This window comes from Xyrauchen texanus, chromosome 39, assembly GCF_025860055.1.
Source record: "Xyrauchen texanus isolate HMW12.3.18 chromosome 39, RBS_HiC_50CHRs, whole genome shotgun sequence".
Classification (NCBI taxonomy): domain Eukaryota; kingdom Metazoa; phylum Chordata; class Actinopteri; order Cypriniformes; family Catostomidae; genus Xyrauchen; species Xyrauchen texanus.
The window spans coordinates 3,429,963-3,454,943 of record NC_068314.1 but is presented as its reverse complement, the minus strand read 5'-3'; the positions used below and the strand labels follow the sequence as shown (position 1 = coordinate 3,454,943).

General features: G+C 36.2%; 1 protein-coding gene across 1 annotated transcript in view; it reads right to left on the bottom strand.

The window, feature by feature from the left end:
* Positions 1-5,002: 5,002 nt before the first annotated feature.
* The window catches only part of tdrd3 (tudor domain containing 3), a 30,728-nt gene continuing 10,749 nt past the window's right edge, over positions 5,003-24,981 (bottom strand). Inside the window, exons 5-13 of the mRNA XM_052111878.1 lie at positions 23,325-23,466; positions 21,289-21,360; positions 20,930-21,079; positions 20,411-20,560; positions 19,085-19,256; positions 18,676-18,798; positions 11,576-12,492; positions 6,864-6,989; positions 5,003-6,677 (exon numbers count right to left, since the gene is read on the bottom strand). Of these exons, the coding sequence (XP_051967838.1) occupies positions 6,561-6,677; positions 6,864-6,989; positions 11,576-12,492; positions 18,676-18,798; positions 19,085-19,256; positions 20,411-20,560; positions 20,930-21,079; positions 21,289-21,360; positions 23,325-23,466 (1,969 nt within the window). The 3' untranslated portion in view covers positions 5,003-6,560. The remainder of the gene's footprint in view (positions 6,678-6,863; positions 6,990-11,575; positions 12,493-18,675; positions 18,799-19,084; positions 19,257-20,410; positions 20,561-20,929; positions 21,080-21,288; positions 21,361-23,324; positions 23,467-24,981) is intronic.

Sequence of the window (24,981 nt, the reverse complement as noted above, 5' to 3'; positions counted from 1 at the left end):
TAAAATAAAAAGGACTTACATTTTGATCTGTTTCTCACCAACACCTATCAAATCACTTCTGAAGACATGGATTAAACCACTGGAGTCACATGGATTACTTCTATGTTTCCTTTATGTGATTTTTGGGGCTTCAAAGTTCTGGTCACCATTCACTTGCATTGTGTGAACCTACAGAGCTGAAATATTCTTCTAATAAATCTAAATTTGTGTTGAGAGTCACACATCTGGGAAAATTTGACCAATGACTTGATTTGAGACTGAATAATAACTTAAATTCTGGTCTGTTCATTACAGAAAGGGATTATGCAGCTTCAGAAAGCTTGAAATATAGTGCACGAGTTGTACCGATTACATTTACTGTGATTTTATGGTGTTTTCTTGTCCTTTCTGGAGCTTGAAAGCCTGATGTCAAGATTCATATTTGACAAAAAAACCCTGTGAATGTTTTTGTTCTTTTGTGTTGCATGGATAAAAGTCAGCTTTGAAGCAACATTAGAATTGACACTTTTTTGAGTGAACTGTTCCATTAAGCTATCCCATAACTTCCTCAAAGAGACGCAGAGAGTTCAAAAGATCCTAACTCTAATTGTAAGAGCCAAAATAAAAAAGATGGGTTTTACGCAGTGAATGAAGACTACAATGGGCTACAATGGAAGTGCAAATAGTCTTTGTGATGGGCCACTAATTTAACGTGAATTAAGAAATCAATATCCTGCCCTCAAACCACTGGAACAAGCCCTCCTCCACCTCGATCTATAGAGCTCCGCTCAACGGGATGAAACACTTTAAGCTCTCAACAAATACTCCCACACCTCTGCTTCAATAGCAGTCCCATAAACTAAACCCAGGTCTAACAAATCTATTGTGTCTGGGTCCTTTGCACTTATTTCTGCCCTAACTTGCATCTGTCCCACAATGCTCCTGTGTTCAGCGCCCTCACAAGAAAACAAGACATAAAGGATAGTGCAGCCTACATCACAAGGCTCATATAACGGCATCACAGTAACTCAGGGTTGCGGATCCTCGACAAGGGAACAAGTCCAGAGAGAGGGAATTGGAGAAAGGGGTTTCCTCACCCAGCCAGAAAAGCATTCTTCTTTCTGTTAATGCCGCTTATCGGGTTCCAGACTGGAGCTATGAAAGAGAGAACAGCATGGGAAAGACAACGAGAAAGAAAGAGCCCTTCATCGACAATGAGAGAACAAGATGGAGAGAGAATGAGTTCACAGAAACAGAGTTATTCCTGTTATGTTGTCTGTTGTATTTTAAAAGAGGAATATTCCGGGTTAAATACACCCTCAATCAACAGCATTTGTGGTATAATGTTGATTACCACAAAAATAATAAATAAATAAAATAATTGACTCTTTCATGGCTGGGGCTGAGGGGGGCATTGCTCCCCTAAAATGTCCTTGTGCATAAAATTGCTTGCTTACCATATCTGTGTAAAGTTATATCCAAAACTATAACTTCGTTGCCATGGCAACGTAACAATGGTAAACCCTGTAATTCATTTTAGCACATTATGCACAAGTTTATGGACCGGACCCATTCACAAGTGCCTTACAGGAACTGTATAGTAACAAACGTTACAAGCGTTGCCGATTGAGTTCACCTTGGAACCTTGGACACCGTAGGAATGACCCATGTATTTTCAGGATACAGTTCACAGATGTAGAGAGAAAAGTTTTAATAGTCTTACACCTTATACGTTCCACAGAGGGGGGAAAACAAAGTCTTTTGGGTTTGGAACAACATGAGGATGAGCAAATAATTACAGAATTTTGAATATTTTGAAATTCACAATATTTGTTGGTGAACTGGTGAAAATGAGAACGCATCCCAGACAGTTTCTCTCGGCCGCTAGGATTCTCTGCTCAAACTGAGAACAGTGGTTTAAACCCCAACTGATGATGCCGTGACTTCACTGTAATCCCATTAACACATTGGTGTTTTAATGCTTTTAAGAATCTCAGTCTGAAAATAACTGGGAACTAGTAGCCTACTTTAAGCCTGACACTCGGTTTCTTTGGCCTTACAGCTCGCCTAGTTTAACAAACCACACAGTTTATTTCAGGACCCTTGTTGTGCATTGTTCTGTCCCAGCAGGTGAATTAGCAGATACTCCTGCATGCTGACTTTCAACATTTAAAATAAGTTCTGTCTCTTTGTAGTGCATGAGATACCCATGTTCAGAGGCGTTCATCCCAAGAGCAAAAATAATCATAAAGGATTTGTGTCACTGGCTTATTAAATTCAGTTTAATCTGCAAATCTCGCTGGTCTCACTGGCCATTACAGCGTTCCAATCATGCTAAACGTTATATTAATAGCTACGATGTGAAACACCTATTCAGCAGCTCCTGCTCTATATCACTACACAGCAATAGAGGCCAATTATTATTAACCTTAGTTCACAAGTCAGGAAATGTTTTCTAACTCGATCATTAAAGGTTAATTACTACTGTCCTGCTGTGGTGCTCATATCTGGATGATTCTAACAGTTGTTTTCTACTTAGATTTATATAGATAATACAAATTACATCAATTATTATCCTCCCTGCTCAGTCAGTCTCCACTTTAACTTTCACTTGTGTTTTTGGTGATTCGCATTTGTCATGCATATTGACCCCTACTGGGCAGGGAGGAAAATTTATAGTAAGAATGGACTTATATATTGATCTGTTTCTCACCCACACCTATCATATCACTTCTAAAGACATGGATTAAACCACTGGAGATGTATGGATTACTTTTATACAGCCTTTATGTGCTTTTTTGAGCTTTAATGTTTTGGTCACCATTCACTTGCATTGTATGGACCTACAGAGCTGAAATATTCTTCTAAAAACCTTCATTTGTGTTGCGCAGAAGAAAGTCAAACACATCTGGGATGGCATAAGAGTGGGTAAATGATGAAAGAATTTTTATTTTTGGGTGAATTATTCCTTTAACATTTGACAATGCATTAGGTAATCATGAATTAACAATAAACTATATTTTTAAAAGCATTCTATAATCTTGGTTAATGTTAATTTATTAAAAAAAATACAAATTGTTGTTTATGTTAGCTCATAATGCATTGACTGTTGATGTATACAACTTTTATTGCAGAAAAGTATATACACTCAAAGAAAAAGAAGCCTGTATTTAAGATATATGCATTTTAATTTCATAACAAAATTCTATTGAATTGAAAATTGTTATGTCTAACAAATATATTATAGTATTGTTGTTATTATTAAAGATTAATGGAACTTTGTTGTGAAATCGAAATACATAAATCTTAAAATATTATTGATTAGTAATTGCTGTTAAAAGAATTGTTCTTTGTTATTTCATGTTTACTAATGTAGTTAATGTTAACAAATACAACCTTATTGTTACCTTTTTAAAAAATAATTTGTCACACTGCAGGAATATTTAAATACATGAAATCAAAATTGATTCAAAATTATTGAATTGAATTAAAAATTAAAAAAGATTTAACTTTTTTAAAGAAATGGTGACTAGTTCCATCATCTAAATAAGCACTTTCTTTTGAACAAAAATGTCAATTATAAGCCAAAATCTTGTTGAAATTGTTTGTCCATATTTCTGTATTAATAAGATTCATGTTTTTTATTCTATTTTTGTATCAATGTCTGAAACTAGGGTTAGCACTAACCCTCTACATATATAAGAAAAACGCTTCCATGTCCATTTGTCAACTACCCAATTATATTAGCGATGTTTGCTAGTTATTAAGGCCGTATTCTCTAGGCCAGTGGCCGTCACTCTCCTAACCTAATTTGTCCCGACTAATCAGTAAAAGTGTAGAAGTACAAGCGCTCTGTCAGGCCAAGTCTGAGCACTCAACTTTCAGCTATTCAGAGATGGGCTCCATATCACACTCTATGAATTATTTATATATGCAAATGCAGACCTTCAACATGCAGATCTTAAATATGCATGCGCTAAACCCATCCCCGACCTCACATTTATTTACAAAAACAACATACTTTATCTATTTCCATCGGACATTATATTCCAGAGTCCATGAATCATTTGAAAAGATATGAACCATTTCAAATATTTTGACTTTGTGCAAGTCTTGGCCCATGGTTGAAATGTTTGTCATAATGTTTGTTTTTGTTTTTTTTTGTAATGTGGAAAAGATATCGCCTCACCGCCAAGATCTCAGTTTCAAGCGGATGCTATCGACTTACTCCGTGTTCGCTTGACTGGCTACAATAAATCAACTTGGAAGGATGGCACACGAGTGCGATGTCAGCTGATGAGGAAAGACAGAACTCTAGCTTGGGTTTACCAATCAATATTACCAACAACAGTCCACAAAAAAGTGCCTTGTTTTTTGGGATGTGTTCATTCTGGGCTACTGGTGTGTATGAAAAAAACACCATCAAAATGGGTGTGTGACAGATGGCAGACTGCACCTGGAACATTTAAACCCTACTAAATATTAACCGGTGGCTACTGTTCGGTGTTGGAGTTATCCAAACAGCAGCATGTCAGACCTAATGTTTGATTAACTATCAAGTGTTCACAGTTTCCAATACTTAATGCAAAAGTGATGTGAGGTGTTTTAAAAACCTTGCTCTGTTCAATAGAGCGCAACAGTGTGGATTCTGAAAGTATAGATTCATAGGCGAACTGATTTTTAACAATAACTTATAAACCTTTAAAAGACAGACCGACCGTGAGCTCTGAGGTTATTAATCGATGGTATACGCTTCTGTTGAAGCCATCAGTTTGCGTTATTTCAACTTAATTAAAAGAAATCCACCAATCAGATAATGGATGCAATCGATTCGCTCACCCTAATCTCTCAAACTATCTATATGTATTTATCTGAAAATATATTTAGAAACTCTTTTATGAAGGATTTTTTGAAATTCCAATGGATAAATAAATGTGAAAAATACTTCCGTAACAAAGCCAGCTGGAAAAAGTGGGCGGGCACTGTTGTGCTCCAATGCTTAGACCAACATGCCAATTACTGGGTCAACCAATGGCGTGAGTTTGGGGCGGTTTTACCTGTTTGGCTGAACAACAAATGTCAAAATTTTAGCAATTCTATTTGGTGACACAAGTGGTGCCGAAATTGTTCAATGCAGCTTTAAAGACAACATGAAACACCATTTGCGACCCATTTTACTTCCATAGTTAGATATCTCTGAGTGAAACAGAAATTAAAAAAAACAAAAAACAAATGTAGGGCAAGACTTGATTTTTATCCATTAGGAATTGATTTTAACAGGTGGTCTTGTTGACATCATAGTAGTTTTAGGGGCAGAGCAAGTTCAAGTACATTTTGATGAATAATAAAACCACAAACGTGTATTAAGAAAGTAAATGGGATCAAATTTGACTTTGTTGACTTTAAACAAATTGAATTATCAAATGGCAAAAAGACAGAAAAGCAGAAATACAAAAGAGTTTGTAATTATTATTATTATTATTATCCTTTACAAATATTCACCGTGTACAGCAGATGTTTGCATTGCAGGTTAAACACAGAGTCCAGATTTCATAGATGCAACTTGTGCTGCAAGCCCTTACAGATCCGTCTCCCATGTGGAGGCATAGATCAGTTAGTTCAGATATGCTCTTTTATCTCTTAAAGCAGAGATCACATTATCATTCCTAGAATTTAAAAACTGTCTTTCAGAACAAATACAAAATGATCATTTATGGTTCTGCTCTTTCCATTCAACTCGGTGCATATAAAGCATAGTAAATGATCTCGCACAGATATTAAATGAGGCGATTAGCCAACACAATAACATAAGGTTATTACAAACAATGTTGCATCATTATATAGTGTGCACCTTTAGGGTGAATTTCACAAAACACCTGTCCAGGTCATATATCAGCCCAAATAAACAAAACATTTCCTATTTTATTCATTGAGAAATTATTTTAGATGAAAAATTTGCACATATAGCCAAATTTTCATTAGTGTAAAGCATCTGGATGTTGTACTAATGACCCCCCTTAATTTACATAATACTTAATAGTGATTTTTATTACCATAACAGTAAGAATTATTGTACTTAGTAAAGAGATTTTGGGTTAAGATTAAGGTAACAAGATCCCAATGGCCTAAAATTTGCTTCATTTTCTTTAAGAAGGATATAATTTCTACTTTCTTTTGATTTGCGATTGTTTCACCCCCATTAGCATTTTTATTGGCATATAGTCAGCTGTTAATAATGTTACTTCTGGAAAGATACAGCAAACCAAACCTTGTTTTGTCATTTTCAAGACACATAATAATACCTGCAGGGGGGGGGGAGAGAACATTGTGTTGCATATTAATTGTTCACAATAGAAAGTATATGATGCTAGAATTAGCTGAAGACTAACACCCAAATTCAAACCATGATCTAATGCTGAACCCTAAAACACACAAAAGATACTAGTGTCTTTTTTTTTTCAGGAGTACCAATCAAATCAAATGGGAAGGTTGTGAAAATGCATTCACCTACTTTGTGTGTGTGTGTGTGTGTGTGTGTGTGTGTGTGTGTGTGTGTGTGTGTGTGTGTGTGTGTGTGTGTGTCAGTCTCTTGCTCTAGGCGGTTGGTAATATTGTTGCGTCGGGCGAGAGCGGCGAGGTTGCCCGTCTCCTCCTCTTCGAAATTCTAGCGAATTTTCGTAGTAAACATCATCTTCATCCTGAAGGCAAATCACCAAGAAAGATGTTACAACAAAACAAATTAACTTTCATTTCGTATCCAATTACAAGACAGGACAGTCTTTAAATACAAAGAACAACTCCAAAAGTCTGTAAGTAAAGTGCAACTTGTGTGTCATTAATGCAAATGAACACAAGTAAAGAAGCTTTGGTAATGCACTGCTTACCCACACATCCATGTGCAGAGGTTTGATATTATGAAGTAGCACCTCTTCACAGTTGTCGTAGTCACTGAACACGACCACAGCTGTAGAGCCAGAGGGGTGCACAGCGTCGACTCTCGCACGATAAAACTACAGCAAAAGATTTTTACAGAGATGGCAAAATATAAATAACTGCATTTCCTTTTTGTTATTTGTCCTTAGATGCAGTTTGTTCTATTGATGTGAAATGCCAAAAATTTTACAAAATAAATAAGAAAAGTAGTAAACAGTCTATGGGGCAAGTGTTCCTAAAGGTTTAAGAGTTGAAATGTGCAGCTTATATTTTGTTAAAGCAATTTGTTGTGGTGTTTCTTCAAATTAAAGGAATATTCCAGGTTCAGTACGTGTTATGCTCAATCAACAGCATTTGTGGCATAATGTTGATTACCACAAACATTTATTTTGTTTTGCCCCCTCCTTTTTTTAAAAAGCATGTCTTAAATTGGAAGTGTGTCAAAACTATTTTTAAAATGTAACTCTTACATTTAGGCTATCGCTTCTGTATATAAATTATGCCTAGTAATAATAATTATTATTATTATTACATGTTTATTATGATGATTATTAATCTATTCTTTGTTTTTACTCACCAGATGAGGCTTACTATGTAGGCTAAACAAACTGTGGACATTAATATCTGCTGAAACAGAATTTTCATTTATGTTTGTGCAGTGTGCAATATAACAAAGTTATTTTGGATGTACGAGGTGTAAAGCAATTGTCAAATGTAAAGCACACATTTTGCAGCAAATACTTTTTTTTTCTCCCCAATTTGGCACGCCCAATTCTCAATACACTCTTAAGTCCTCGTGGTGGCGTAGTGACTCGCCTCAATCCGGGTGGCGGAGGACGTCAATCTGTGCATCTTATCACATGGCTTGTTGAGCACGTTACCGCAGAGACATAGCGCATGTGGAGGCTTCACGCTATTCTCTGCAGCATCCATGCACAACTCCCCACACGCCCCACTGAGAGCGAGAACCACACATTATACATTATATATGGTTACCCCATGTGACTCTACCCTCCCAAGCAACCAGGACAATTTGGTTGCTTAGGAGACCTGGCTGGAGTCACTCAGCACACCATGGATTCAAACTCGTGACTCCAGGGGTGATAGTCAGCGTCAATACTTGCTGAGCTACCCAGACCCCATGCAGCGAATATTAAATACAAATACAAATGTCAAAAGAAATGAAAATAAATTAATACAGCCTACAAACTGAAAACACTGTAAATCTCTATCAGAAAGATTTATGATACACTCGAGGCATTTTGTGTTCACATATTTTTGTGGAGGACATCATTAATTAAAGTACATGTGCAGGATAAGTGAAATGCAGAGGAATACATTACAAGATCGAGCCTCTATATATTTCTGGAAGAGAAGTGTGTGTTTTTTGTTTGTTCCATGTGCAGGAACATTCTGAATAGATTTACACTCTATGAAGTATTTCAAACTCTATGGAGCATTTAAAGCTTTTTGGAATACAGGATTAACCAAATAATTACCTTAATCGGTAATGTAAATATAAATGTGTTCAACTGCTATAAAATCATCACTTCTCTGCTCAGGAATTCAACAGCGATCAGGTTTGTTTATAAATCCTTACGTTATTATGATAAAGATCAGACAATTCAAACAGACATTTCAAGAAGTGGAAAATGTGTATGATAAAGTTAATAGTCGAGTCTGGACAAGCTTAGATTTCTAAGACATGCACAATTAACAGAGACTGTCTGCAAACAGAGTCGAGACCGCAACCATCTGATCACATCGTGTGCACTGTCATTCATACATTTACACTGTAGTAATATTAGCTTCACACACTCATCATTACTGTGTAGTTTTGATATGTTTATTTAAAATATCACCTTATACCTGTGCTCCTAGGATGATCATTCTTTTGAATACTTTTTGGTTGAACTCGTTATTTGTTTTGAAGTCATTATTCGTGTCTTTACGAATAAGGTATTCAGCTTCGGGCACGTCCCTAACAGTGAGGCACTTACAAGGGATGTGAATGGGGCCAACTTCTGAATGTTAAAATACACTCTATTTCAAAAGTGTAGCCACAAGACATAAACAATATGTGTTCAAACATACTTTTAGTGTGATAACATCACTTACTAACCTTATCTACATAAAGGTATTTCTAATTTTACAACTTCATATCCATGATGTGTCAACTAACCCTAAAATGACTGTAAAAATGACAATTTGAAGGACTTTACAGCTCAGATGAAGAATTCATGTAAGTGCTTTTATAAAATTATCAGCTTCATATTTCTGCCTTAAACCCTCCAAAAATGACTCCATTGTAAGTGCTTCACTGTAACAGGCTTTTTTTAAGAAAAGGAAGGACAAGTCAAAATCAATATTTTTGGTAATCAACATTATGCCACAAATGCTGTCGATTGAGCTTAACTTGTATTATAGTTATATGAAGGACTCTTTTTAACAGGCCTTCATCATTTATTTCTGGTACTTTCAAGTGTCTTTTATTTATATAGATTTGACAGTTTTAGCCTTTCCCAGACTCAGACTTTCCATTTTAAACTATGAAAATACATTCAAATATCAATTATTACATGTTTAAAACCACGATGATCTAAACAAAGAGAAAACAGAAACCATTTCGATATTTAATGTGGGAAAATGCAACTGTCCCACACTGTAAAAGAAATGCTGTTGTTTTTACAGAAAACAAATTGGCAGCTGTGGCCAGAATGATTTCATAAAAAAATGTAAATAACTTTACAGAACAACCTATACATTTTACAGTTTAAAACTGTTGTAATTTACATGACCATGCTGGCACTGTAAAAAATAAAATGACAGAAGAGCACACGATGACATGAAGTTCATCAATAGTGGCTCTTCCAGGAGCAATGACCAATAAACATGTAGAGACATTATCACTCGCACAAACACCATCAGGTTAACACATTTAAATAATGCAGGAAACATTAAACTACATCGCATATGAAACCGAACACCCCAATGTACGCAACTACGATTCCCATAAAATGTAATGAAATATGATGGGTCATGCAGGGAATCGTGGGAACGCCTGATTATTGTTTTTTACTGTAATTTGAACAAACAATAAGTGTAAAAAGTAGATGTACTCTCGTTAAACAATGTACATTTTTACTATTAATCATACAGGAAAATCATACTTTTGCATCTAAAAAATATATTTGTACAGCATTTTATTGTGAAAACTACTGTTGTCTTTTCAAATGTATTAAAAACTTTATATTTACTGTATATTTTACAGTTAATATTAATTCATCAATAAATGTTTTATTTCTGTGGAATATTTAGTCTTTTACCATTACAGACATTTTTTTTTTTACAGTGCACAGTTGTGACGTCATTTCCATTTTGCCCTTAATAAAATATTTTCAAAAGTTAGTGTACTTGTTACCCAAGTGGGCAAAAGTATCAGTGAAGAGCACGCTTGAGATGAAATATGAGACAAAACAATGAAAATTAATTTTGGCATAATTTCCAATGAAGCTGTAATTTTGCCAAATTTAGCAAAAAGTGTAAAGATATCATTTAATTGTTGTATTTCAGATCTATTAAATGTTAACTATGACAATAGCTTTAGCAAAACAAAGAATTTGGCCATTTTATTCAAAAATAATTTTTAAAAAAAATATGATTTCCATCAGCATCATTTCTACCATTGTGTTTCTATTAAACATGATTCAGAAATAGAAATGTGCTGGAAATAACAATATGGTGGGATATTTATTTGTGTTTTTTTATGAGAGTTTACTTTCTAGAGGTCCACAGTGCTAAAAACTGAAGTTGACGAAACACCCATATTGCTGGCTCTCTCTCTCTGTGTCAGCCTCGTTGTAAATTAAAAACCACGGGGGGAAGGGCCTTTTCCTATAACGTGCCTAAGTTATGGAACACACTACCCTCATCTATTAGGGATGCTGCTTCTGTGGATTGTTTTAAGAAACTTCTTAAAACACATATTTTTAGTCAAGTTTTCAATTTATAATTGTATTATTATTATTTTTTATTTATAATTATTTGTTTTTTTTATGCATTTTTTATTTTTTTGATACTTCTATATATATTTTTATTCACATGTTTGATTATTTTGTTCTGTACTGTAGCACTTTGAAATTGAGAAAGGCGCATTACAAATAAAATGTATTATTATATATTTTCTTTTAACGTATATTTGTGTTATTTGCGCAGTAAAGTTCTGAAGATCGCTCTTTTAGCAGTGGAACTACTTTCTAGGCAGATGAACTTCTAGTTATGGGTAACCAACATAATTCTTGGGTTTGGATATTTATCTACATAAAAAGTGTTGTACTGAAAGTTTACTGTATTACAATCAAAAATACCATAATAATATTTTTTTTAAATCAGTATAAAATAAAGGTAGTACTGCAAATACTACCATGATCTTTATCATTTAGATAATATACCATTATTTTTGCATTACAATACTGAGAATTCAGGGGTTTTCACGAAAATGTTGTCACTGCAAATAAACATGCTGAATATTAAATTATTTTATTCTTTTTATTTTATGTATTTTTTTGTGGTGAAATATGTCCTGGAAATGTTCTTGACATGTTATTCAAACTTCATACTATAAGTATGAATAAAGCTACATAAAAAGCAATCTTCTACTGACCTTATTATCTTCCCAGTAAAGCGCTAGACACTGGTCACCAGCTTTCCAGCTCACATGACTGTTCGTGTCTGCTGGTTCAAATGCTCTTGGTCCTTTGATTGGTCCTGATCGTTTCTTAGGGGCGGAGTTATGCGTGTTAGTTTGCTTCTGAGGTGCACCTGAAGACTGCAGTTTGATTGGCCAGCTCCGTCTGTGTTCTGAGTCACCATTAGGGAGGTGCGTGTTTAAAACTACTCCCCCTTTGATTAACTGACCCGCCCCTCCGTCCTGGTCTTGTGCAAAGTCTTTTTTCAAAATTGTGCCAGCCATTGCTTCTTGGGAATGATCAAAGTGGCCAGAATTGGGTCTTTCTGACTTGCCTGTCCTTTTATTGTTGAGTTCGTATCGACCTTTTGAATCTGAACTTGTAACAGAAGAATTTGAGGATTTGGGACCCAATGGTCCGTTTTCCTGGTTCTTCCTAAACGAAGAAGAATTGGATCGCACTAAGCCATCTTGCTCTCTCCAACTACCATTATGAGTTTCCATTAGAAAACCCTTTGATCCTCTATGTTCCTTCGAACCCTGATGGAAATTTCTAGAGGGACATTGATGCTCCGTGGATGGGTTTGAGGTGGAAGAGTTTAAATGTGAGCTTCGACCATCTTGACTATCATTCTTCCATCGGTCTGACCCTCCTCTTCCTGTTCTCTCTCCGTCTTTCCATTTCTGCGACATTGAGAGAGCGGAAGACGATGCTGGGTTTTGTTTAGGGAAGTCGCCGTCTTTTTGAAATCGCGGAGGTCTGTCATTTCTCTGTGATCTTCCTTCGTTTCGGGGAGGGGGCCTGGCTTGGGGGGCATCTCTGAAAGTTTGATCCGTGTTGGGGAAACTCATCTTAGCTTGATGGTCTAGTTGTGAAGGCTGGTTCTTTGAATCTACAGGAGTAATTATACGACAAACTGTTAGAATTAAGCCTGGGCAATGTATTTAATATAGAGATGCACCGATGTATCGGCCAAACATCAGTACTGGCCGATAAAAGCAATTTGCAAAGCTTTGCACGGCTAGAATTTCACGAGGTAGAACTAATTTTATTACTCAAATTAAAGCTTGCCACAATAAGGAGTATGATGAGTTTGTTAAAGCTAAAGCAGAGGCTGCTTCAGATAAAAAGGGACAAGCTTCTTTCTTCACAATTACTTATCTTACCAATTTAATTTTAATGATAATTCAATCTTTATAACAGATACCAGTTACTTTGAAACATGTAAAACATGTAGAGCCAGAAAATAGCTATTAATTCAATCTCTTTCGAAGTTGTGTATTTTATTATCAGTGATGAAACAAGGTTGAATAAAAAAGCAGATCTACCAAACTATCAGTATCGGCAGATGTTCTAAATCAGATATCGATCCACAAAGTTATTTACATTTCTTTCGAATTGTTTAGTCAATTATCAGTGATTTATGAAAGGTAGCATAAAAAAGAAGCTACACTAAACTACTGGTATAGGCAGATGTTGTACTAAAAAATACATTATCGGTATAGACACGCAAATTTTGCACTGGTGCATCACTATTTTATTTTTTAAATCTCTTGAGATTTTACAGCCTTTTGACAATATTCAGTATCTCACAGTTTATGCATTCACTCTGAAATGGCTTTGAATAATTTCAACTAAACAGCGACATTTGTCAAGTACATATTTAATGCCAGAAGTAAAACACAGTTCAAATCTAGTTTAAAAAAAATCTAAGTGTGTTTTCCACAATGATTTTAATTAAATGAACACAAGAGTAATATTTATTAACTGCCCTATATTTTTATTGTTAATATCCTGTTTGACTCGGAAACACCAGCCAAATAAGAAGCACATTAAAATCATATGCATATGCACACTTTTATTTGCCAGGAGCAAACATCTCCAAGCACTAGATAAAACCAAAGAAGTTTGTTTTTATGGGGAAAAATGTGTTAAACTCTCAGTTGCATGTTTATCTGAAACTGAAACACCAGCTCATGTATTTTAATAACCTTCTAGAGACTTTTTCAGAAAACTTTATCGGAAATAACAAGAAGTAATAACTAAAAGGTCACTCTTGAATATTAATATGCTCAGTTTTGTCAAGGACTAAATATCAACTAATTAAAATTCATTATTTTGAAGTGCAAAACGACCTGGAACACAGAGCAAGACCCTGAATGTTAACCGCAGAGGAAAAGTGGAAGACAAACACAGTTTCTCCGCATATTAGCCCTGTCTGTTTTCTCCTAAAGCCATATGTCAGCAGAGCTTACCAGCCCGAGAGACTTATCTAAAGCTGACTAATAGAGCTGCCTTCATTTGAGACCGGCCATCTGTTTGACTAGAGTTCTGCAGCCCACTGGGTCTACAACATAAGAACAGATTAAAAATCCTGATACAATGTTCCCATTCTAATTAGTTATACATATGTACAATTGCACGTGCTGAAGGGATGCAGCAAAATAGACATTTCATGATACAGTAGTTATTCAGTAAGACATAGTCAGTCGGTCATTAGCGCAGAATAAACCCAAGGTGATCAGGACTTGGATCATCCTGAAGGGGTTTATTGTGTGATAATGACTGGCTGACTGTACATTATCCTGCTTAATACATGACTACATCCAATGAAATAATCAAATATGAAATGAAATTTTTGTATTTTGTGAGAAGAAAGAGTATGGAGCATTAGGAGAGACATTAAACTAGCACTAATACGTCAGAAAAGGGATGCAGGTTGCCTGGGACGACGGTCAATTACACACCAATGAATGCGATTGACCAATCAGAATCAAGTATTTCAGAGAGCATATATACACTTTAAAGTAGGGCTGTCAATTTAACAAAAACAATGCGCAAAATTATTTTTTACTCAATTAGTCATGTTTCCTGACAGTAATAAAGAAAATTCCTTCCATCGGAGCAATTCAAGCTTGAAGTAGCACCTGTTTTCAGCAGGGGGCAGTCAGATAAACTCCATCTGTATAGGCAATGCGCAGCTGTGCAGACAACAAACCACACCCAGGCTAGCTTGACACTTGCGACAGCACAAGGTGAGAACAGGTTCTTGAGTTTAAGCACAGCTGGACAGAGTGCAATTGCAGATACAGGGAAGATGTGTTTTTCTCAGTTTTCAATTACATTTAACTTGACACAGTGACATAGAAACCTGAGTATAGACGCAACACAACCAAAAGCTCCTAAAACATCTGACTGACGTATATGTACATTGAGGCCAATGATAGGCTATATGTTCAATGATATAGAAAAAAAATATATATATATTGACTTCCAAAGACACATTGACTATGTTCACACTGCAGCTGAATGTGGCTCAGATCACATTTTATTGTTAGGTTGTTCACATGAAATTTTTAATTTAGCACATATCAGACACTGGTCTGAACAGACAACATTCCTAAACTGACCCGTATGCGTGCAGCACTCCGTGAGAATTCGTACAACAAAATCTGGAATGTTCATCATTATAGTATGAATAATTTATTAAATTTTAATGGAAAACGTAATTATCCATTTTTTTTTTATTGACGCAAAAGAGTTATCCAACACCTAAACTAGCACTAATACGTCAGAAAATACTATGTGAAATACTATGTGAAAAACTAACTGCCCCATTAAACATAATAGCACTACTAAGTCGGAAAAGGGATGCAGGTTGCCTGGGATGCCGGTCAATTATATTCTAAATAATTGTATTCAATTATATTCTAAATATGTTCCCTCAATTCACCCTGAAGCAGCAAAGCATCCCCACACCATCACACTACCACAACCATGCTTGACCGTAGGAATGGTGTTATTTTTACATTTACATTTACATTTTACATTTATGCATTTGGCAGACGCTTTTATCCAAAGCAACTTACAGTGCACTTATCCCCCCAGAGCAACCTGGATTAAGTGTCTTGCTCAAGGACACAATGGTGGTGGCTGTGGGGACCGAACCAGCAACCTTCTGATTACCAGTTATGTGCTTTAGTCCACTACGCAACCACCACTGCCATTTTTGTATAATTCTGTGTTGGAATTATGCCAGATGTAACGGGACACCTGTCTTCCAAACAGTTCCACTTTCAACTCATCAGTCCACAGAACATTCTCCCCAAAGGTTTGAGGATCATCAAGGTGTGTTCAGACGAGCTTTGATGTTGTTCTGGTTTAACAGTGATTTTCACCTCATCACACTTCCATGGATGCCATTTTTGGCCAGTGTCTTCCTGATAGTGAAGACATGAACAGTGACCTTTAATGATGCGAGACAGACCTACAGTTCCTTGGATGTTGTCCTTGGCTTTTTTGTGACTTCCTGAATGAGTCGTCAATATGCTATTGGAGGAAATTTGGTCGGCCACTTCTGGGAAGGTTCACTACTGTGCCAAGTTTTCTCCATTTGGAGATAATGGCTCTCCCTGGGGATCTTTTGAGTCCCAGAGCCTTTGAAATTGCTTTGAAATCCTTTCCAGACGGATGTATTTCAATCACCTTTTTCCTCATTTCTTTCGACCTTGGCATAGTGTGCTACTGGGGGAGACCTTTTAGCCAACTTCATGCTGCAGAACAAGTTCTATTTAGGAGTTGATTTGATTGAACAGGGCTGGCAGTAATCAGGCCTGGGTGTGTCTAGTCCAGTTTTCTGAGCGAGTGACACAAGCAAAGAGTGTCGTTATATAAATCTACATCTGTATATTTTCATACACATATTTAACATGCAAGCCAAACTGAGCCCAACTGTTGAAGCCTATACTTTTATTTTATTTCATTAAAAAGAAACAATGCATTAACTAGGCAGACATGACTCACACTAAAAATTGTATAATATAACAGGTGTATTTACGCTTTAAATCAAGCGTGAAATGACGAATGTTGAGGTAGATTCATGTAAAAATCACATTGAATCTGACCTGACTGTTCACACCGAAGACACACTGGAAAAAAATCAGATGCGTATCCAATTTATTTCCACATATGAAAGTGGATTTAAAAATGTCTTATCAATGCTTTATTTGTCTGTCACAATGATGCTATGCATTTTAATGATCTGAATTATTATTTTTATCAAATGTATTTACAATTAAAATAAATAACTATTAATAATTGTTTAATCATTGCATATTGAATTATTTATTTTAAAGGGCATTTCTCTGCAAAGTTGTGATTTATATATGCGATTAATTATGATTAATTAATCAGCATATCATGTTATAAGTTTGATTACAATTTTGAATCGATTGACAACCTTTTAAGTTATGACTAACAAAACCAACATGATGAGATATTAAATTGTTTGAAGCTCAATTCTGGAATTTGACATGCTTTCTGTGAAAATTGGCATCAAAACATTTAAATGAACAGTAGAAATTAGGGCTGCACCGATGTATCGACCACCAATATTTATTGTCCAATTCTTGACCCACCAGCATAAGCATGAAAACGCTGATAAGAAAAACAGATTGTTTATTTATAATTAACTATGTACATTTATTGCGTTACATAGTTTAGTTCATCTTTTTTAGCAGTGTGTAAAGAAATACCTACCAAAAAATGTAAAAATATTATGTTGAATATGCACAATATGAATTTGTACTGTTCAATAAATTTGAGTACTAAAACAGAGGTGCAAAAAAATCCCACATCAGATGTCATCCATCCATCCATCCATCTTCAACCGCTTATCCGAAGTCGGGTCGCGGGGGCAGCTGCTCCAGCAGGGGGCCCCAAACTTCCCTATCCCGAGCCACATTAACCAGCTCTGACTGGGCGACCCCGAGGCGTTCCCAGGCCAGTGTGGAGATGTAATCTCTCCACCTAGTCCTGGGTCTTCCCCGAGGCCTCCTCCCAGCTGGACATGCCTGAAACACCTCCCTAGGGAGGCGGCCAGGGAGCATCCTTACCAGATGCCCAAACCACCTCAACTGACTCCTTTCAACGCAAAGGAGCAGCGGCACTTCTCCAAGCTCCTCACGGATGACTGAGCTCCTCACCCTATCTCTAAGGGAGAAGCCCGCCACCCTTCTGAGGAAGCCCATTTCGGCCGCTTGTACTCGCGACCTAGTTCTTTCGGTCATGACCCAACCTTCATGACAAAATTGACCAGATGACATAATATCAAATATTTCTTTCAAACTTGTATTTATCTTTTATTGTGGCTCTTTACATTTTGGCTCAACATGTGTTTAACAGATCCTATCCATATTTAATGGAAATTATTTACAGTTAGAACAACAAAAAATGGCTTTTGTTGCTCTTTGTACATTTTTGAAAGTTTGGCTGCTTTTGGTCTATTATTAACTTTCAAGTCATCAATATGCTAGTGTGATTCTAAACGTTGCCTAAATTAGTTTTCAGAAGATATAAGCATTTCAAATCTGCAGTCTCTCTCTTCTGGCTAAAAAGATGCAGGAATATCCATGACTCACAAAGAGGTTCAGAAACATTGTCCAATCAAAAGGTTTTTAAAACTAACATGCAACAACAGCGCACCTGGCCGTGGCCAACTGGCACAGATCATGCCTTCGCAGGGCACTTCGAAGGGAACACAATCCATGCTGTAGGGTCGTTCCGTCCAGATTTTGCTTAAAATAATTGCTTAAAAAGTGAGTTCTGAATGACCGTTATCACCTTTGAGCCATCTGAAACTCTCACAGTGGAGGGTAATTGTCTATGAAGGGAGTGCGCCAACACAGGAGCTGGACCCAAGGAAAACTGCTTGTGTTTAATTATATAAAAGCACTTCACAGGGACTTTAAAGCATAATTCCTAGGCAAAACAATGATCTGATGACAAAAATACAATGAGTATGTGGCAAAATATCGGTTTCCATCTATAGTTTTTGGTGAGAATTGGTATCAGCCAAAAATGTCATATCAGTTCACCCCAAGTTGAAACAATGGATAACTGTTTAGTACTTCTGTAGACTGGCCTAATAAATAAATAAAAAGAGTAAACTGTTTGAATTGGGCCCAATAATTGCCACTGCTATAATTACAAAAATAAGTTAAATATCATGCATCCCTACTACAGTACAGCATTTTTTATTGGTATACTATAGTGAAGGAAAAGTTATACATTTTACCATCAATAGAGAATGTTCCCATTTTTGACTCCAAGAAGTCAAACAGCGTGCTCTGTCCTGAAGGTCTTCCTCCAGCGTCCTCATTATCATCCTGTCTGGAACGCCCCCGTCCCCGACCCTTACCTTAAAGAGACCACACAGACGGTCAATTAAAATAACAATAATTTACAGCGTCTTAACCACACGTGATATAATAAAGCATCAAGTGTTAAATAACATCGCTTGCTTTCAAATTGCCTCATCACATTATGTAGCTCCACCCATAGAAAAATCTCACTGGTCCGTAGATATGTATTAAATATCAAATATGTTCTGATTGGATTTGATTTCATCACTTTGTGCAGCATTTTTTAAGTCAGTGAAAAATCTGGAACTTTAGTCCTTCTCTAAAATATGTTGAAGGTTGTACCTCGAGGTGGTGGGCGGATCTGCTCCGGTTGGTTCGTCTTGGGCTGGTTGGTTCCAGTGAGCAGGAAGTTGAGGGCCACCTCCAGATTATTATTGTTATCCAGCAGGGCCTGTCGGGCAGCCTCTCGGTTAAACCCCATCTCCATAATGTCCTTCAACGCTCGCTCGTCAACCTGAACAAAGATGAGCTTGAGCCTCATCATATGATGCATTAAAATCCATTGCACAGGGATAAATAAATAGACACAAACCTACTAAAACATTCACAGTATCCTCAAAAATGTTCCTCATAAGGTGAAGACCCCTGAAATTCCACTTATAATCTAAAATTAGAGCCATAAATAAAATACAAAGCAATAGAGGAGAAACACAGAGGGGTCAGATCTGTTGGTGTTGACATCAGCCATCAATTTAGGTTTTATTCAGATGAGACTCATACTCGAGGAAATGATGTCACATAATTACAAATAAAAGCCCACAGTTTTAATTGATTGTTGATCTAAGAAACACTAAAGTGATAACATTGCAGAATATTAAATTCATCATAATTAATAACTATCACTTTTCTTTTTAAATTTTTTTCTAAAACTACGTACTCCATGTATCATAAATATGATATGGCTCGTATTGTTGGAAAAGCCATTTCACCATCCATCTATCACTTCATTCGGATTCTCTATGGATCTATATAGAGTTGGATATATTATATGAGTGGTGATGGTGTAGTGGTCTAAGCACCATAACTGGTAATCTGGTAATCAGAAGGATGCTGGTTCGAGCCCCACAGCCATTGTGTCCTTGAGCAAGGCACTTAACTCCAGGTGGCTCCGGGGGGATTGTCCCTGTAATAAGGGCTCTGTAAGTCGCTTTGGATAAAAGCATCTGCCAAATGCATAAATGTAAATGTAAATGTAAATATATTACCAAAAAATTATGAGACATATTTGAAACATAAATCTCATTGGGTTTCAGTCTGAAGAAAGCAAACATGAGACCAATAGATGACCACATATCATAGCTGTTTTGGTTCCAGTAAGGAAAACAAAACAAAAAAAATGACAGCATTTTTCACTAAACTGGGTGCTAGTTTAAAATTGTGACAACTTCCATACATTGTGGATTAAAGACAGTAATAAGAACAAAATTACACTTTAGAAAATATGCAAATGTCCCATTGCATCAAATGCTGGTTGGCGATCATGCCATTTGGATGTTCTTCCAGTGTTTTACTGCATTAAATGTTCATTTCAAGAGGAAACACTTTTGTGAATCGCTACACCAAAACAATAAAAGCGGCAAGATATTTTTCAAGTTCTTCGTTTCTTACCAGGTCTCTATAAACTCCTTCCGGTTTATTCTCCATCCACGGGATCTCTTTCTCATCTCTTTTTCTCTGATAAGTGTCTCGGCTCTTGTAAGTGGAGCTTGGATTGGCGAGGTTTCCACCTGTGTTACCTCCACCACCAAAGGTCCGAGTCTACCACAACCCATTAAAAGAAGACAACAGTTGTAGTTAGAGTGCACTAGAAAAACATTGTTGTTACGATCATTTTTTCCAATTCTTTGGTTCAATGAAAACCAATGCTTTATGTCAAAACCTAGTGAGCTGTCTACCATTACAGTGCTGACATGTAAACTAACCAACAACAGTTGGTATTTATGGGCAAGTAAATCTGAAATTGAATGTAATACTGAGAAAAACTGGAATACAGGCCTATTAGTCTTCTAAAAGTTGTTTACAAGTTACTATGTTCCTCAAACAAAACTCATGAATGTTTTATATCATGCAGACACATTTTCAAATCATTTACACATTTGATATAAATTGATTACGGCAGCAGCATACTTCTTTACTCTTGGCGACCTCAGCGATAGCAGCGGTTCTTTGTTTCTCAAACTCATCGTTGTCTTCGGCGGTTTTGACGGTGTTGGTGTTCTGGAGGGTTTTCCGCTGGTCTAGATCTCTGCTATCCACCTGCTTCATATAAGCGCATTTCTGCAGAGAGATGACATCACAACAGACCAGGAGACAATGAGAATGCTTTACAGTGTGTCATGTGGCCTAGATCTGCAATGAGAAACTTACATTTTTCAATGACATTCCATTATGTAATCACAAAAAAAAATCCACCCAACTATCCATTTAATTAAAAACAAATCACCATTTTAAAAATAATAGTGAAAGGTCAAAAGTCAGTAATTTACCTGTCCAAAGGGAACAAACGGAGGTGGTCCACCCTCAGCACCGATGTTTCTTCGGCTGTGTTTGGTGAGGCTCTTTTGCAAGAAAAGAGATAAACATTTCATTACGTGCCCATTTATTATACACCATCTGCAAAATGTGATTATGATTGGACAATTGTGCCATTTTATATTCAAATATTTCTGTAATGAGCGCTAAACTGTACAGATGACCATTGTCCAAGGCAACCGATTTCCTAAATAGCTGTGCTAGTTTCATCTCTCATCTCTCTTGTGCTCCTTCACACATAATAAAATAGTTTGAACTCAAATCAATATTTCATGTACATTTATTCGTTTGGTAAGTAGTCATTATTGCTAAATAATTGTTAATCTAATAACTAGGAAAATGTATGTTCACCACAGAAATTATTTTATTACAGAAGTTATTTTACAATACGTGTACTTGCCCAAGTAAGTAGAGTAATATTAGGGAACTACATGTACTTAGTATGGGTTAAGGTTAGGGTTGGTACCTAGTAATTACTGTAGATGTTGTAAATATACAGTAAGTAAAAAGTTAAATTATAATAAAGTGCTACACAAAAATGTCCATGTAGTTTTAGATTTTATTGATTTTGTATGATAATGTATTTCCAAGCCTCTGGAAAAAAAAAACATTTTAAAATTCCCAGAAATTTTCAGACTGTTCAAAACAGTTAAAAACATTATCTGGACTGACGTCATTTACTCATCAAGAACATCAAATGACACCGGAATAATACATAAATGTTTCTTCATGGTAACTGGTTTTCTGATTCATTATGAGAAGAAATCATCTGTTGCAAATCTGTCATCCATCACTGATCAACTGTAACAGATGATGAACATTAACAGATATTACACTGTGACAAGTTTTAATAACCGTTTTTTTTTTTTTTAAAGGGGCCATATTTTTAAATCATTAAGACTTTTCCTTAAAATCCATTTTTAATGATACACCACAGCTTTTTTGCCACAAAAACTTAATGAACTCAATTTATTTTTACATGACCAAATACCTTTTTTTTTTCTTAGTTTAAAGAGATTTGTTTGCAGTTTAGTCTTAATTAGGGCTGCACTGATGTATCAGTCACCAATATTTATTGGTTCATTATTTTGTGGACGATTTTTTTCCCTTTTCACCCAATTTGGCATGCCCAAATCCCAATGTGCTTTTAAATCCCTGTGGTCGCCTCAATCCGGGTGTCAGAGGACAAATCCCAGCTGCCTCCACGCCTGAGACCATCAATCCGCGCATTTTATCACATGGCTTGTTGAGCGCGTTGCCACGGACCAGCATCAACACTCACCACGTGCCCCACCGAGAACGAACCACATTATAGCGACCACGAGGAGGTTACCCCATGTGACTCTACCCTACCTAGCATCCGGGCCAATTTGGTTGCTTAGGAGACCTAGCTGGAGTCACTCAGCATAGGGGTGGTAGTCAGCGTCTTTACCACTGAGCTACTCAGGCCCCCCATTATTGGTCAATTATTGACCAAATTAATAAGAAAACTCTGATATGAAAAACCAATGATTATTTTGTAATTAATTACGTAAATGTATTGCATTGTACAAAGTTTATAAAAAAAACTGTGTGTAATATATAGAAATACCTACAAAAAGCATGAAATCCATAAAAAGTAAAGCATGTACGATATGCATAATATGAATTTTAAATGTTATATTATAATATTTAAAAAATGAGTTCAATTGTTTGGAACTGTAATAGCAGAAGTATAAAAATGTTTTAGAAATTGAGTGCAAAAAAAAAAATAAAAAATACAATAAAAAATTCCTACACATGGATCATCATTTGTCTAGAATTTGTGTTCATAGTAGTGCATCCCTAGTTTTAATAAATGGTCTGAGTAAACTGGGGAGGAGTTTTGAAAGTTTTTTCCAAAGAGCAAGACAAATACTGTCCTCCATGATATGGCCCCTTTAATTTTGATTTCATATTCAGATCGTATTTTATCAGTATAATAAAGCTGGAGAGATCACAGGCACCCCACCCTCTGCAACTCCCATTTCTCGATCATGTGATCCACCTCGCCGCCGAGAACGCCGATTTTAGAATCGTCCAATAGCAGGATGCCATTCTTAACCTGAACGTTTCCCAGGAGTTTCACTTTGGTTCCAGGTGGCGTGTTCAGACTGAAAGTGGAGCAGAAATCAGATCAAAAAAGGGGATCCATCACGAATCAACAGCAGATTATCAATCACTTCTTTTTAAATACACTGAGTATATTAAAAGATGAATTTCACAGGCATATTTCACCCAATAAATATTACTGTTTGAAATTATTTTCCATTAAAAAACAACATAAATTAAATTCAGTATAACAAACACTATGATGATGTATACTTACAATTATACTTACCAAATGTGCTTTAAAATTTAAATAATGTCTTTACTATTTAATTATTAATCAATAGTGAGAATGAGATTTTTTCACAATACACATTACAAACATTAGAGTGTGCATGCTTCCTTTTTATGAAAATAACACTACAATGAAAAATATTCAGCATAAGCTTCACTTTATTGATGCAAAATATAATCAATTTATTTTTTCTTTAGATTGTTGGGGTGAGATATGACCTAGAGCTGTTTTATGACAGTTTTCATGAGTCTCACGCCCTAAAATTGGTCATTTTTCCTTATTTGGTGTCTGAGATGAATTTCCAAAATGTGGTAAGCAACTTAAATTCAGCATTTATCATAATTACGCTTCTCTGCTTTGGTTAGTTCCATTTCCTGGCTGTCAATCAGGGGGTTTCAGCTGAGCTTTAGTAAGTGTGGGGCATTCGCTGTAAATTGGGATTAAGAACTGCCTGTTTGACTTTAATTAAAGATTAAAGCAGAAGGCAAGAGAGAGAGCGAGAGAGAGATATGGAAGAACTATTTCGTTCACAAACATGCAATACCCTGAGGAGAGAAGTTGAGAAGCAAATATCCCAAAATGTGAGCTTATTTCCTCAAATGTGCCCCCCTGCCTGCCCTGCTCAAATGTTAATGTAATGCTCTGCACTGCAGAAAATGCTCCTGCTATAAATCTTTCACACTCATGCCTTCCTGCTCTTCAACACTGCCCAAAAAACTCCAACTAAAAACCTTCTTGAGATTGAAATAAAAAAAATACAAAAGTCTCATTGAAAGGATGAAATTCTGGACCCTTCAAAATGAGCCCTATTACATTTCTTAATGCGTATTCCTGGCCATACAGTGTTCAACAGTATTATTCCAGTGGCAAAATCCCATTTATTTTCTCCAAAATAAATATCAATAACTTATAAATCTTTAAAGACAGACCTAACGTGAGCTCTGAGGTTGTTAATCGATAGTATATGCTTCTATTGAAGCCATCATCTAACTGATAGATCGAAACACCACACACTGACCTCTATTGATTTATTTTTTTACATTATGAATATATGTGGGCGGCTGTGGCTCAGGTGGTAGAGCAGATCGGCTGCCAATTGCAGGGTTGGTGGTTCGATTCCCGGCCCACACAAATCCACATGCCGAAGTGTCCTTGGGCAAGACACTGAGGCCCAAGTTGCCCCCAATGGCAGGCTAGCGCCTTGCATGGCAGCTCTGCGGCCGTTGGTGAATGAATGTGTGTGTGAATGGGTGATCATTTACCATTTACATTATGAATATAAAGA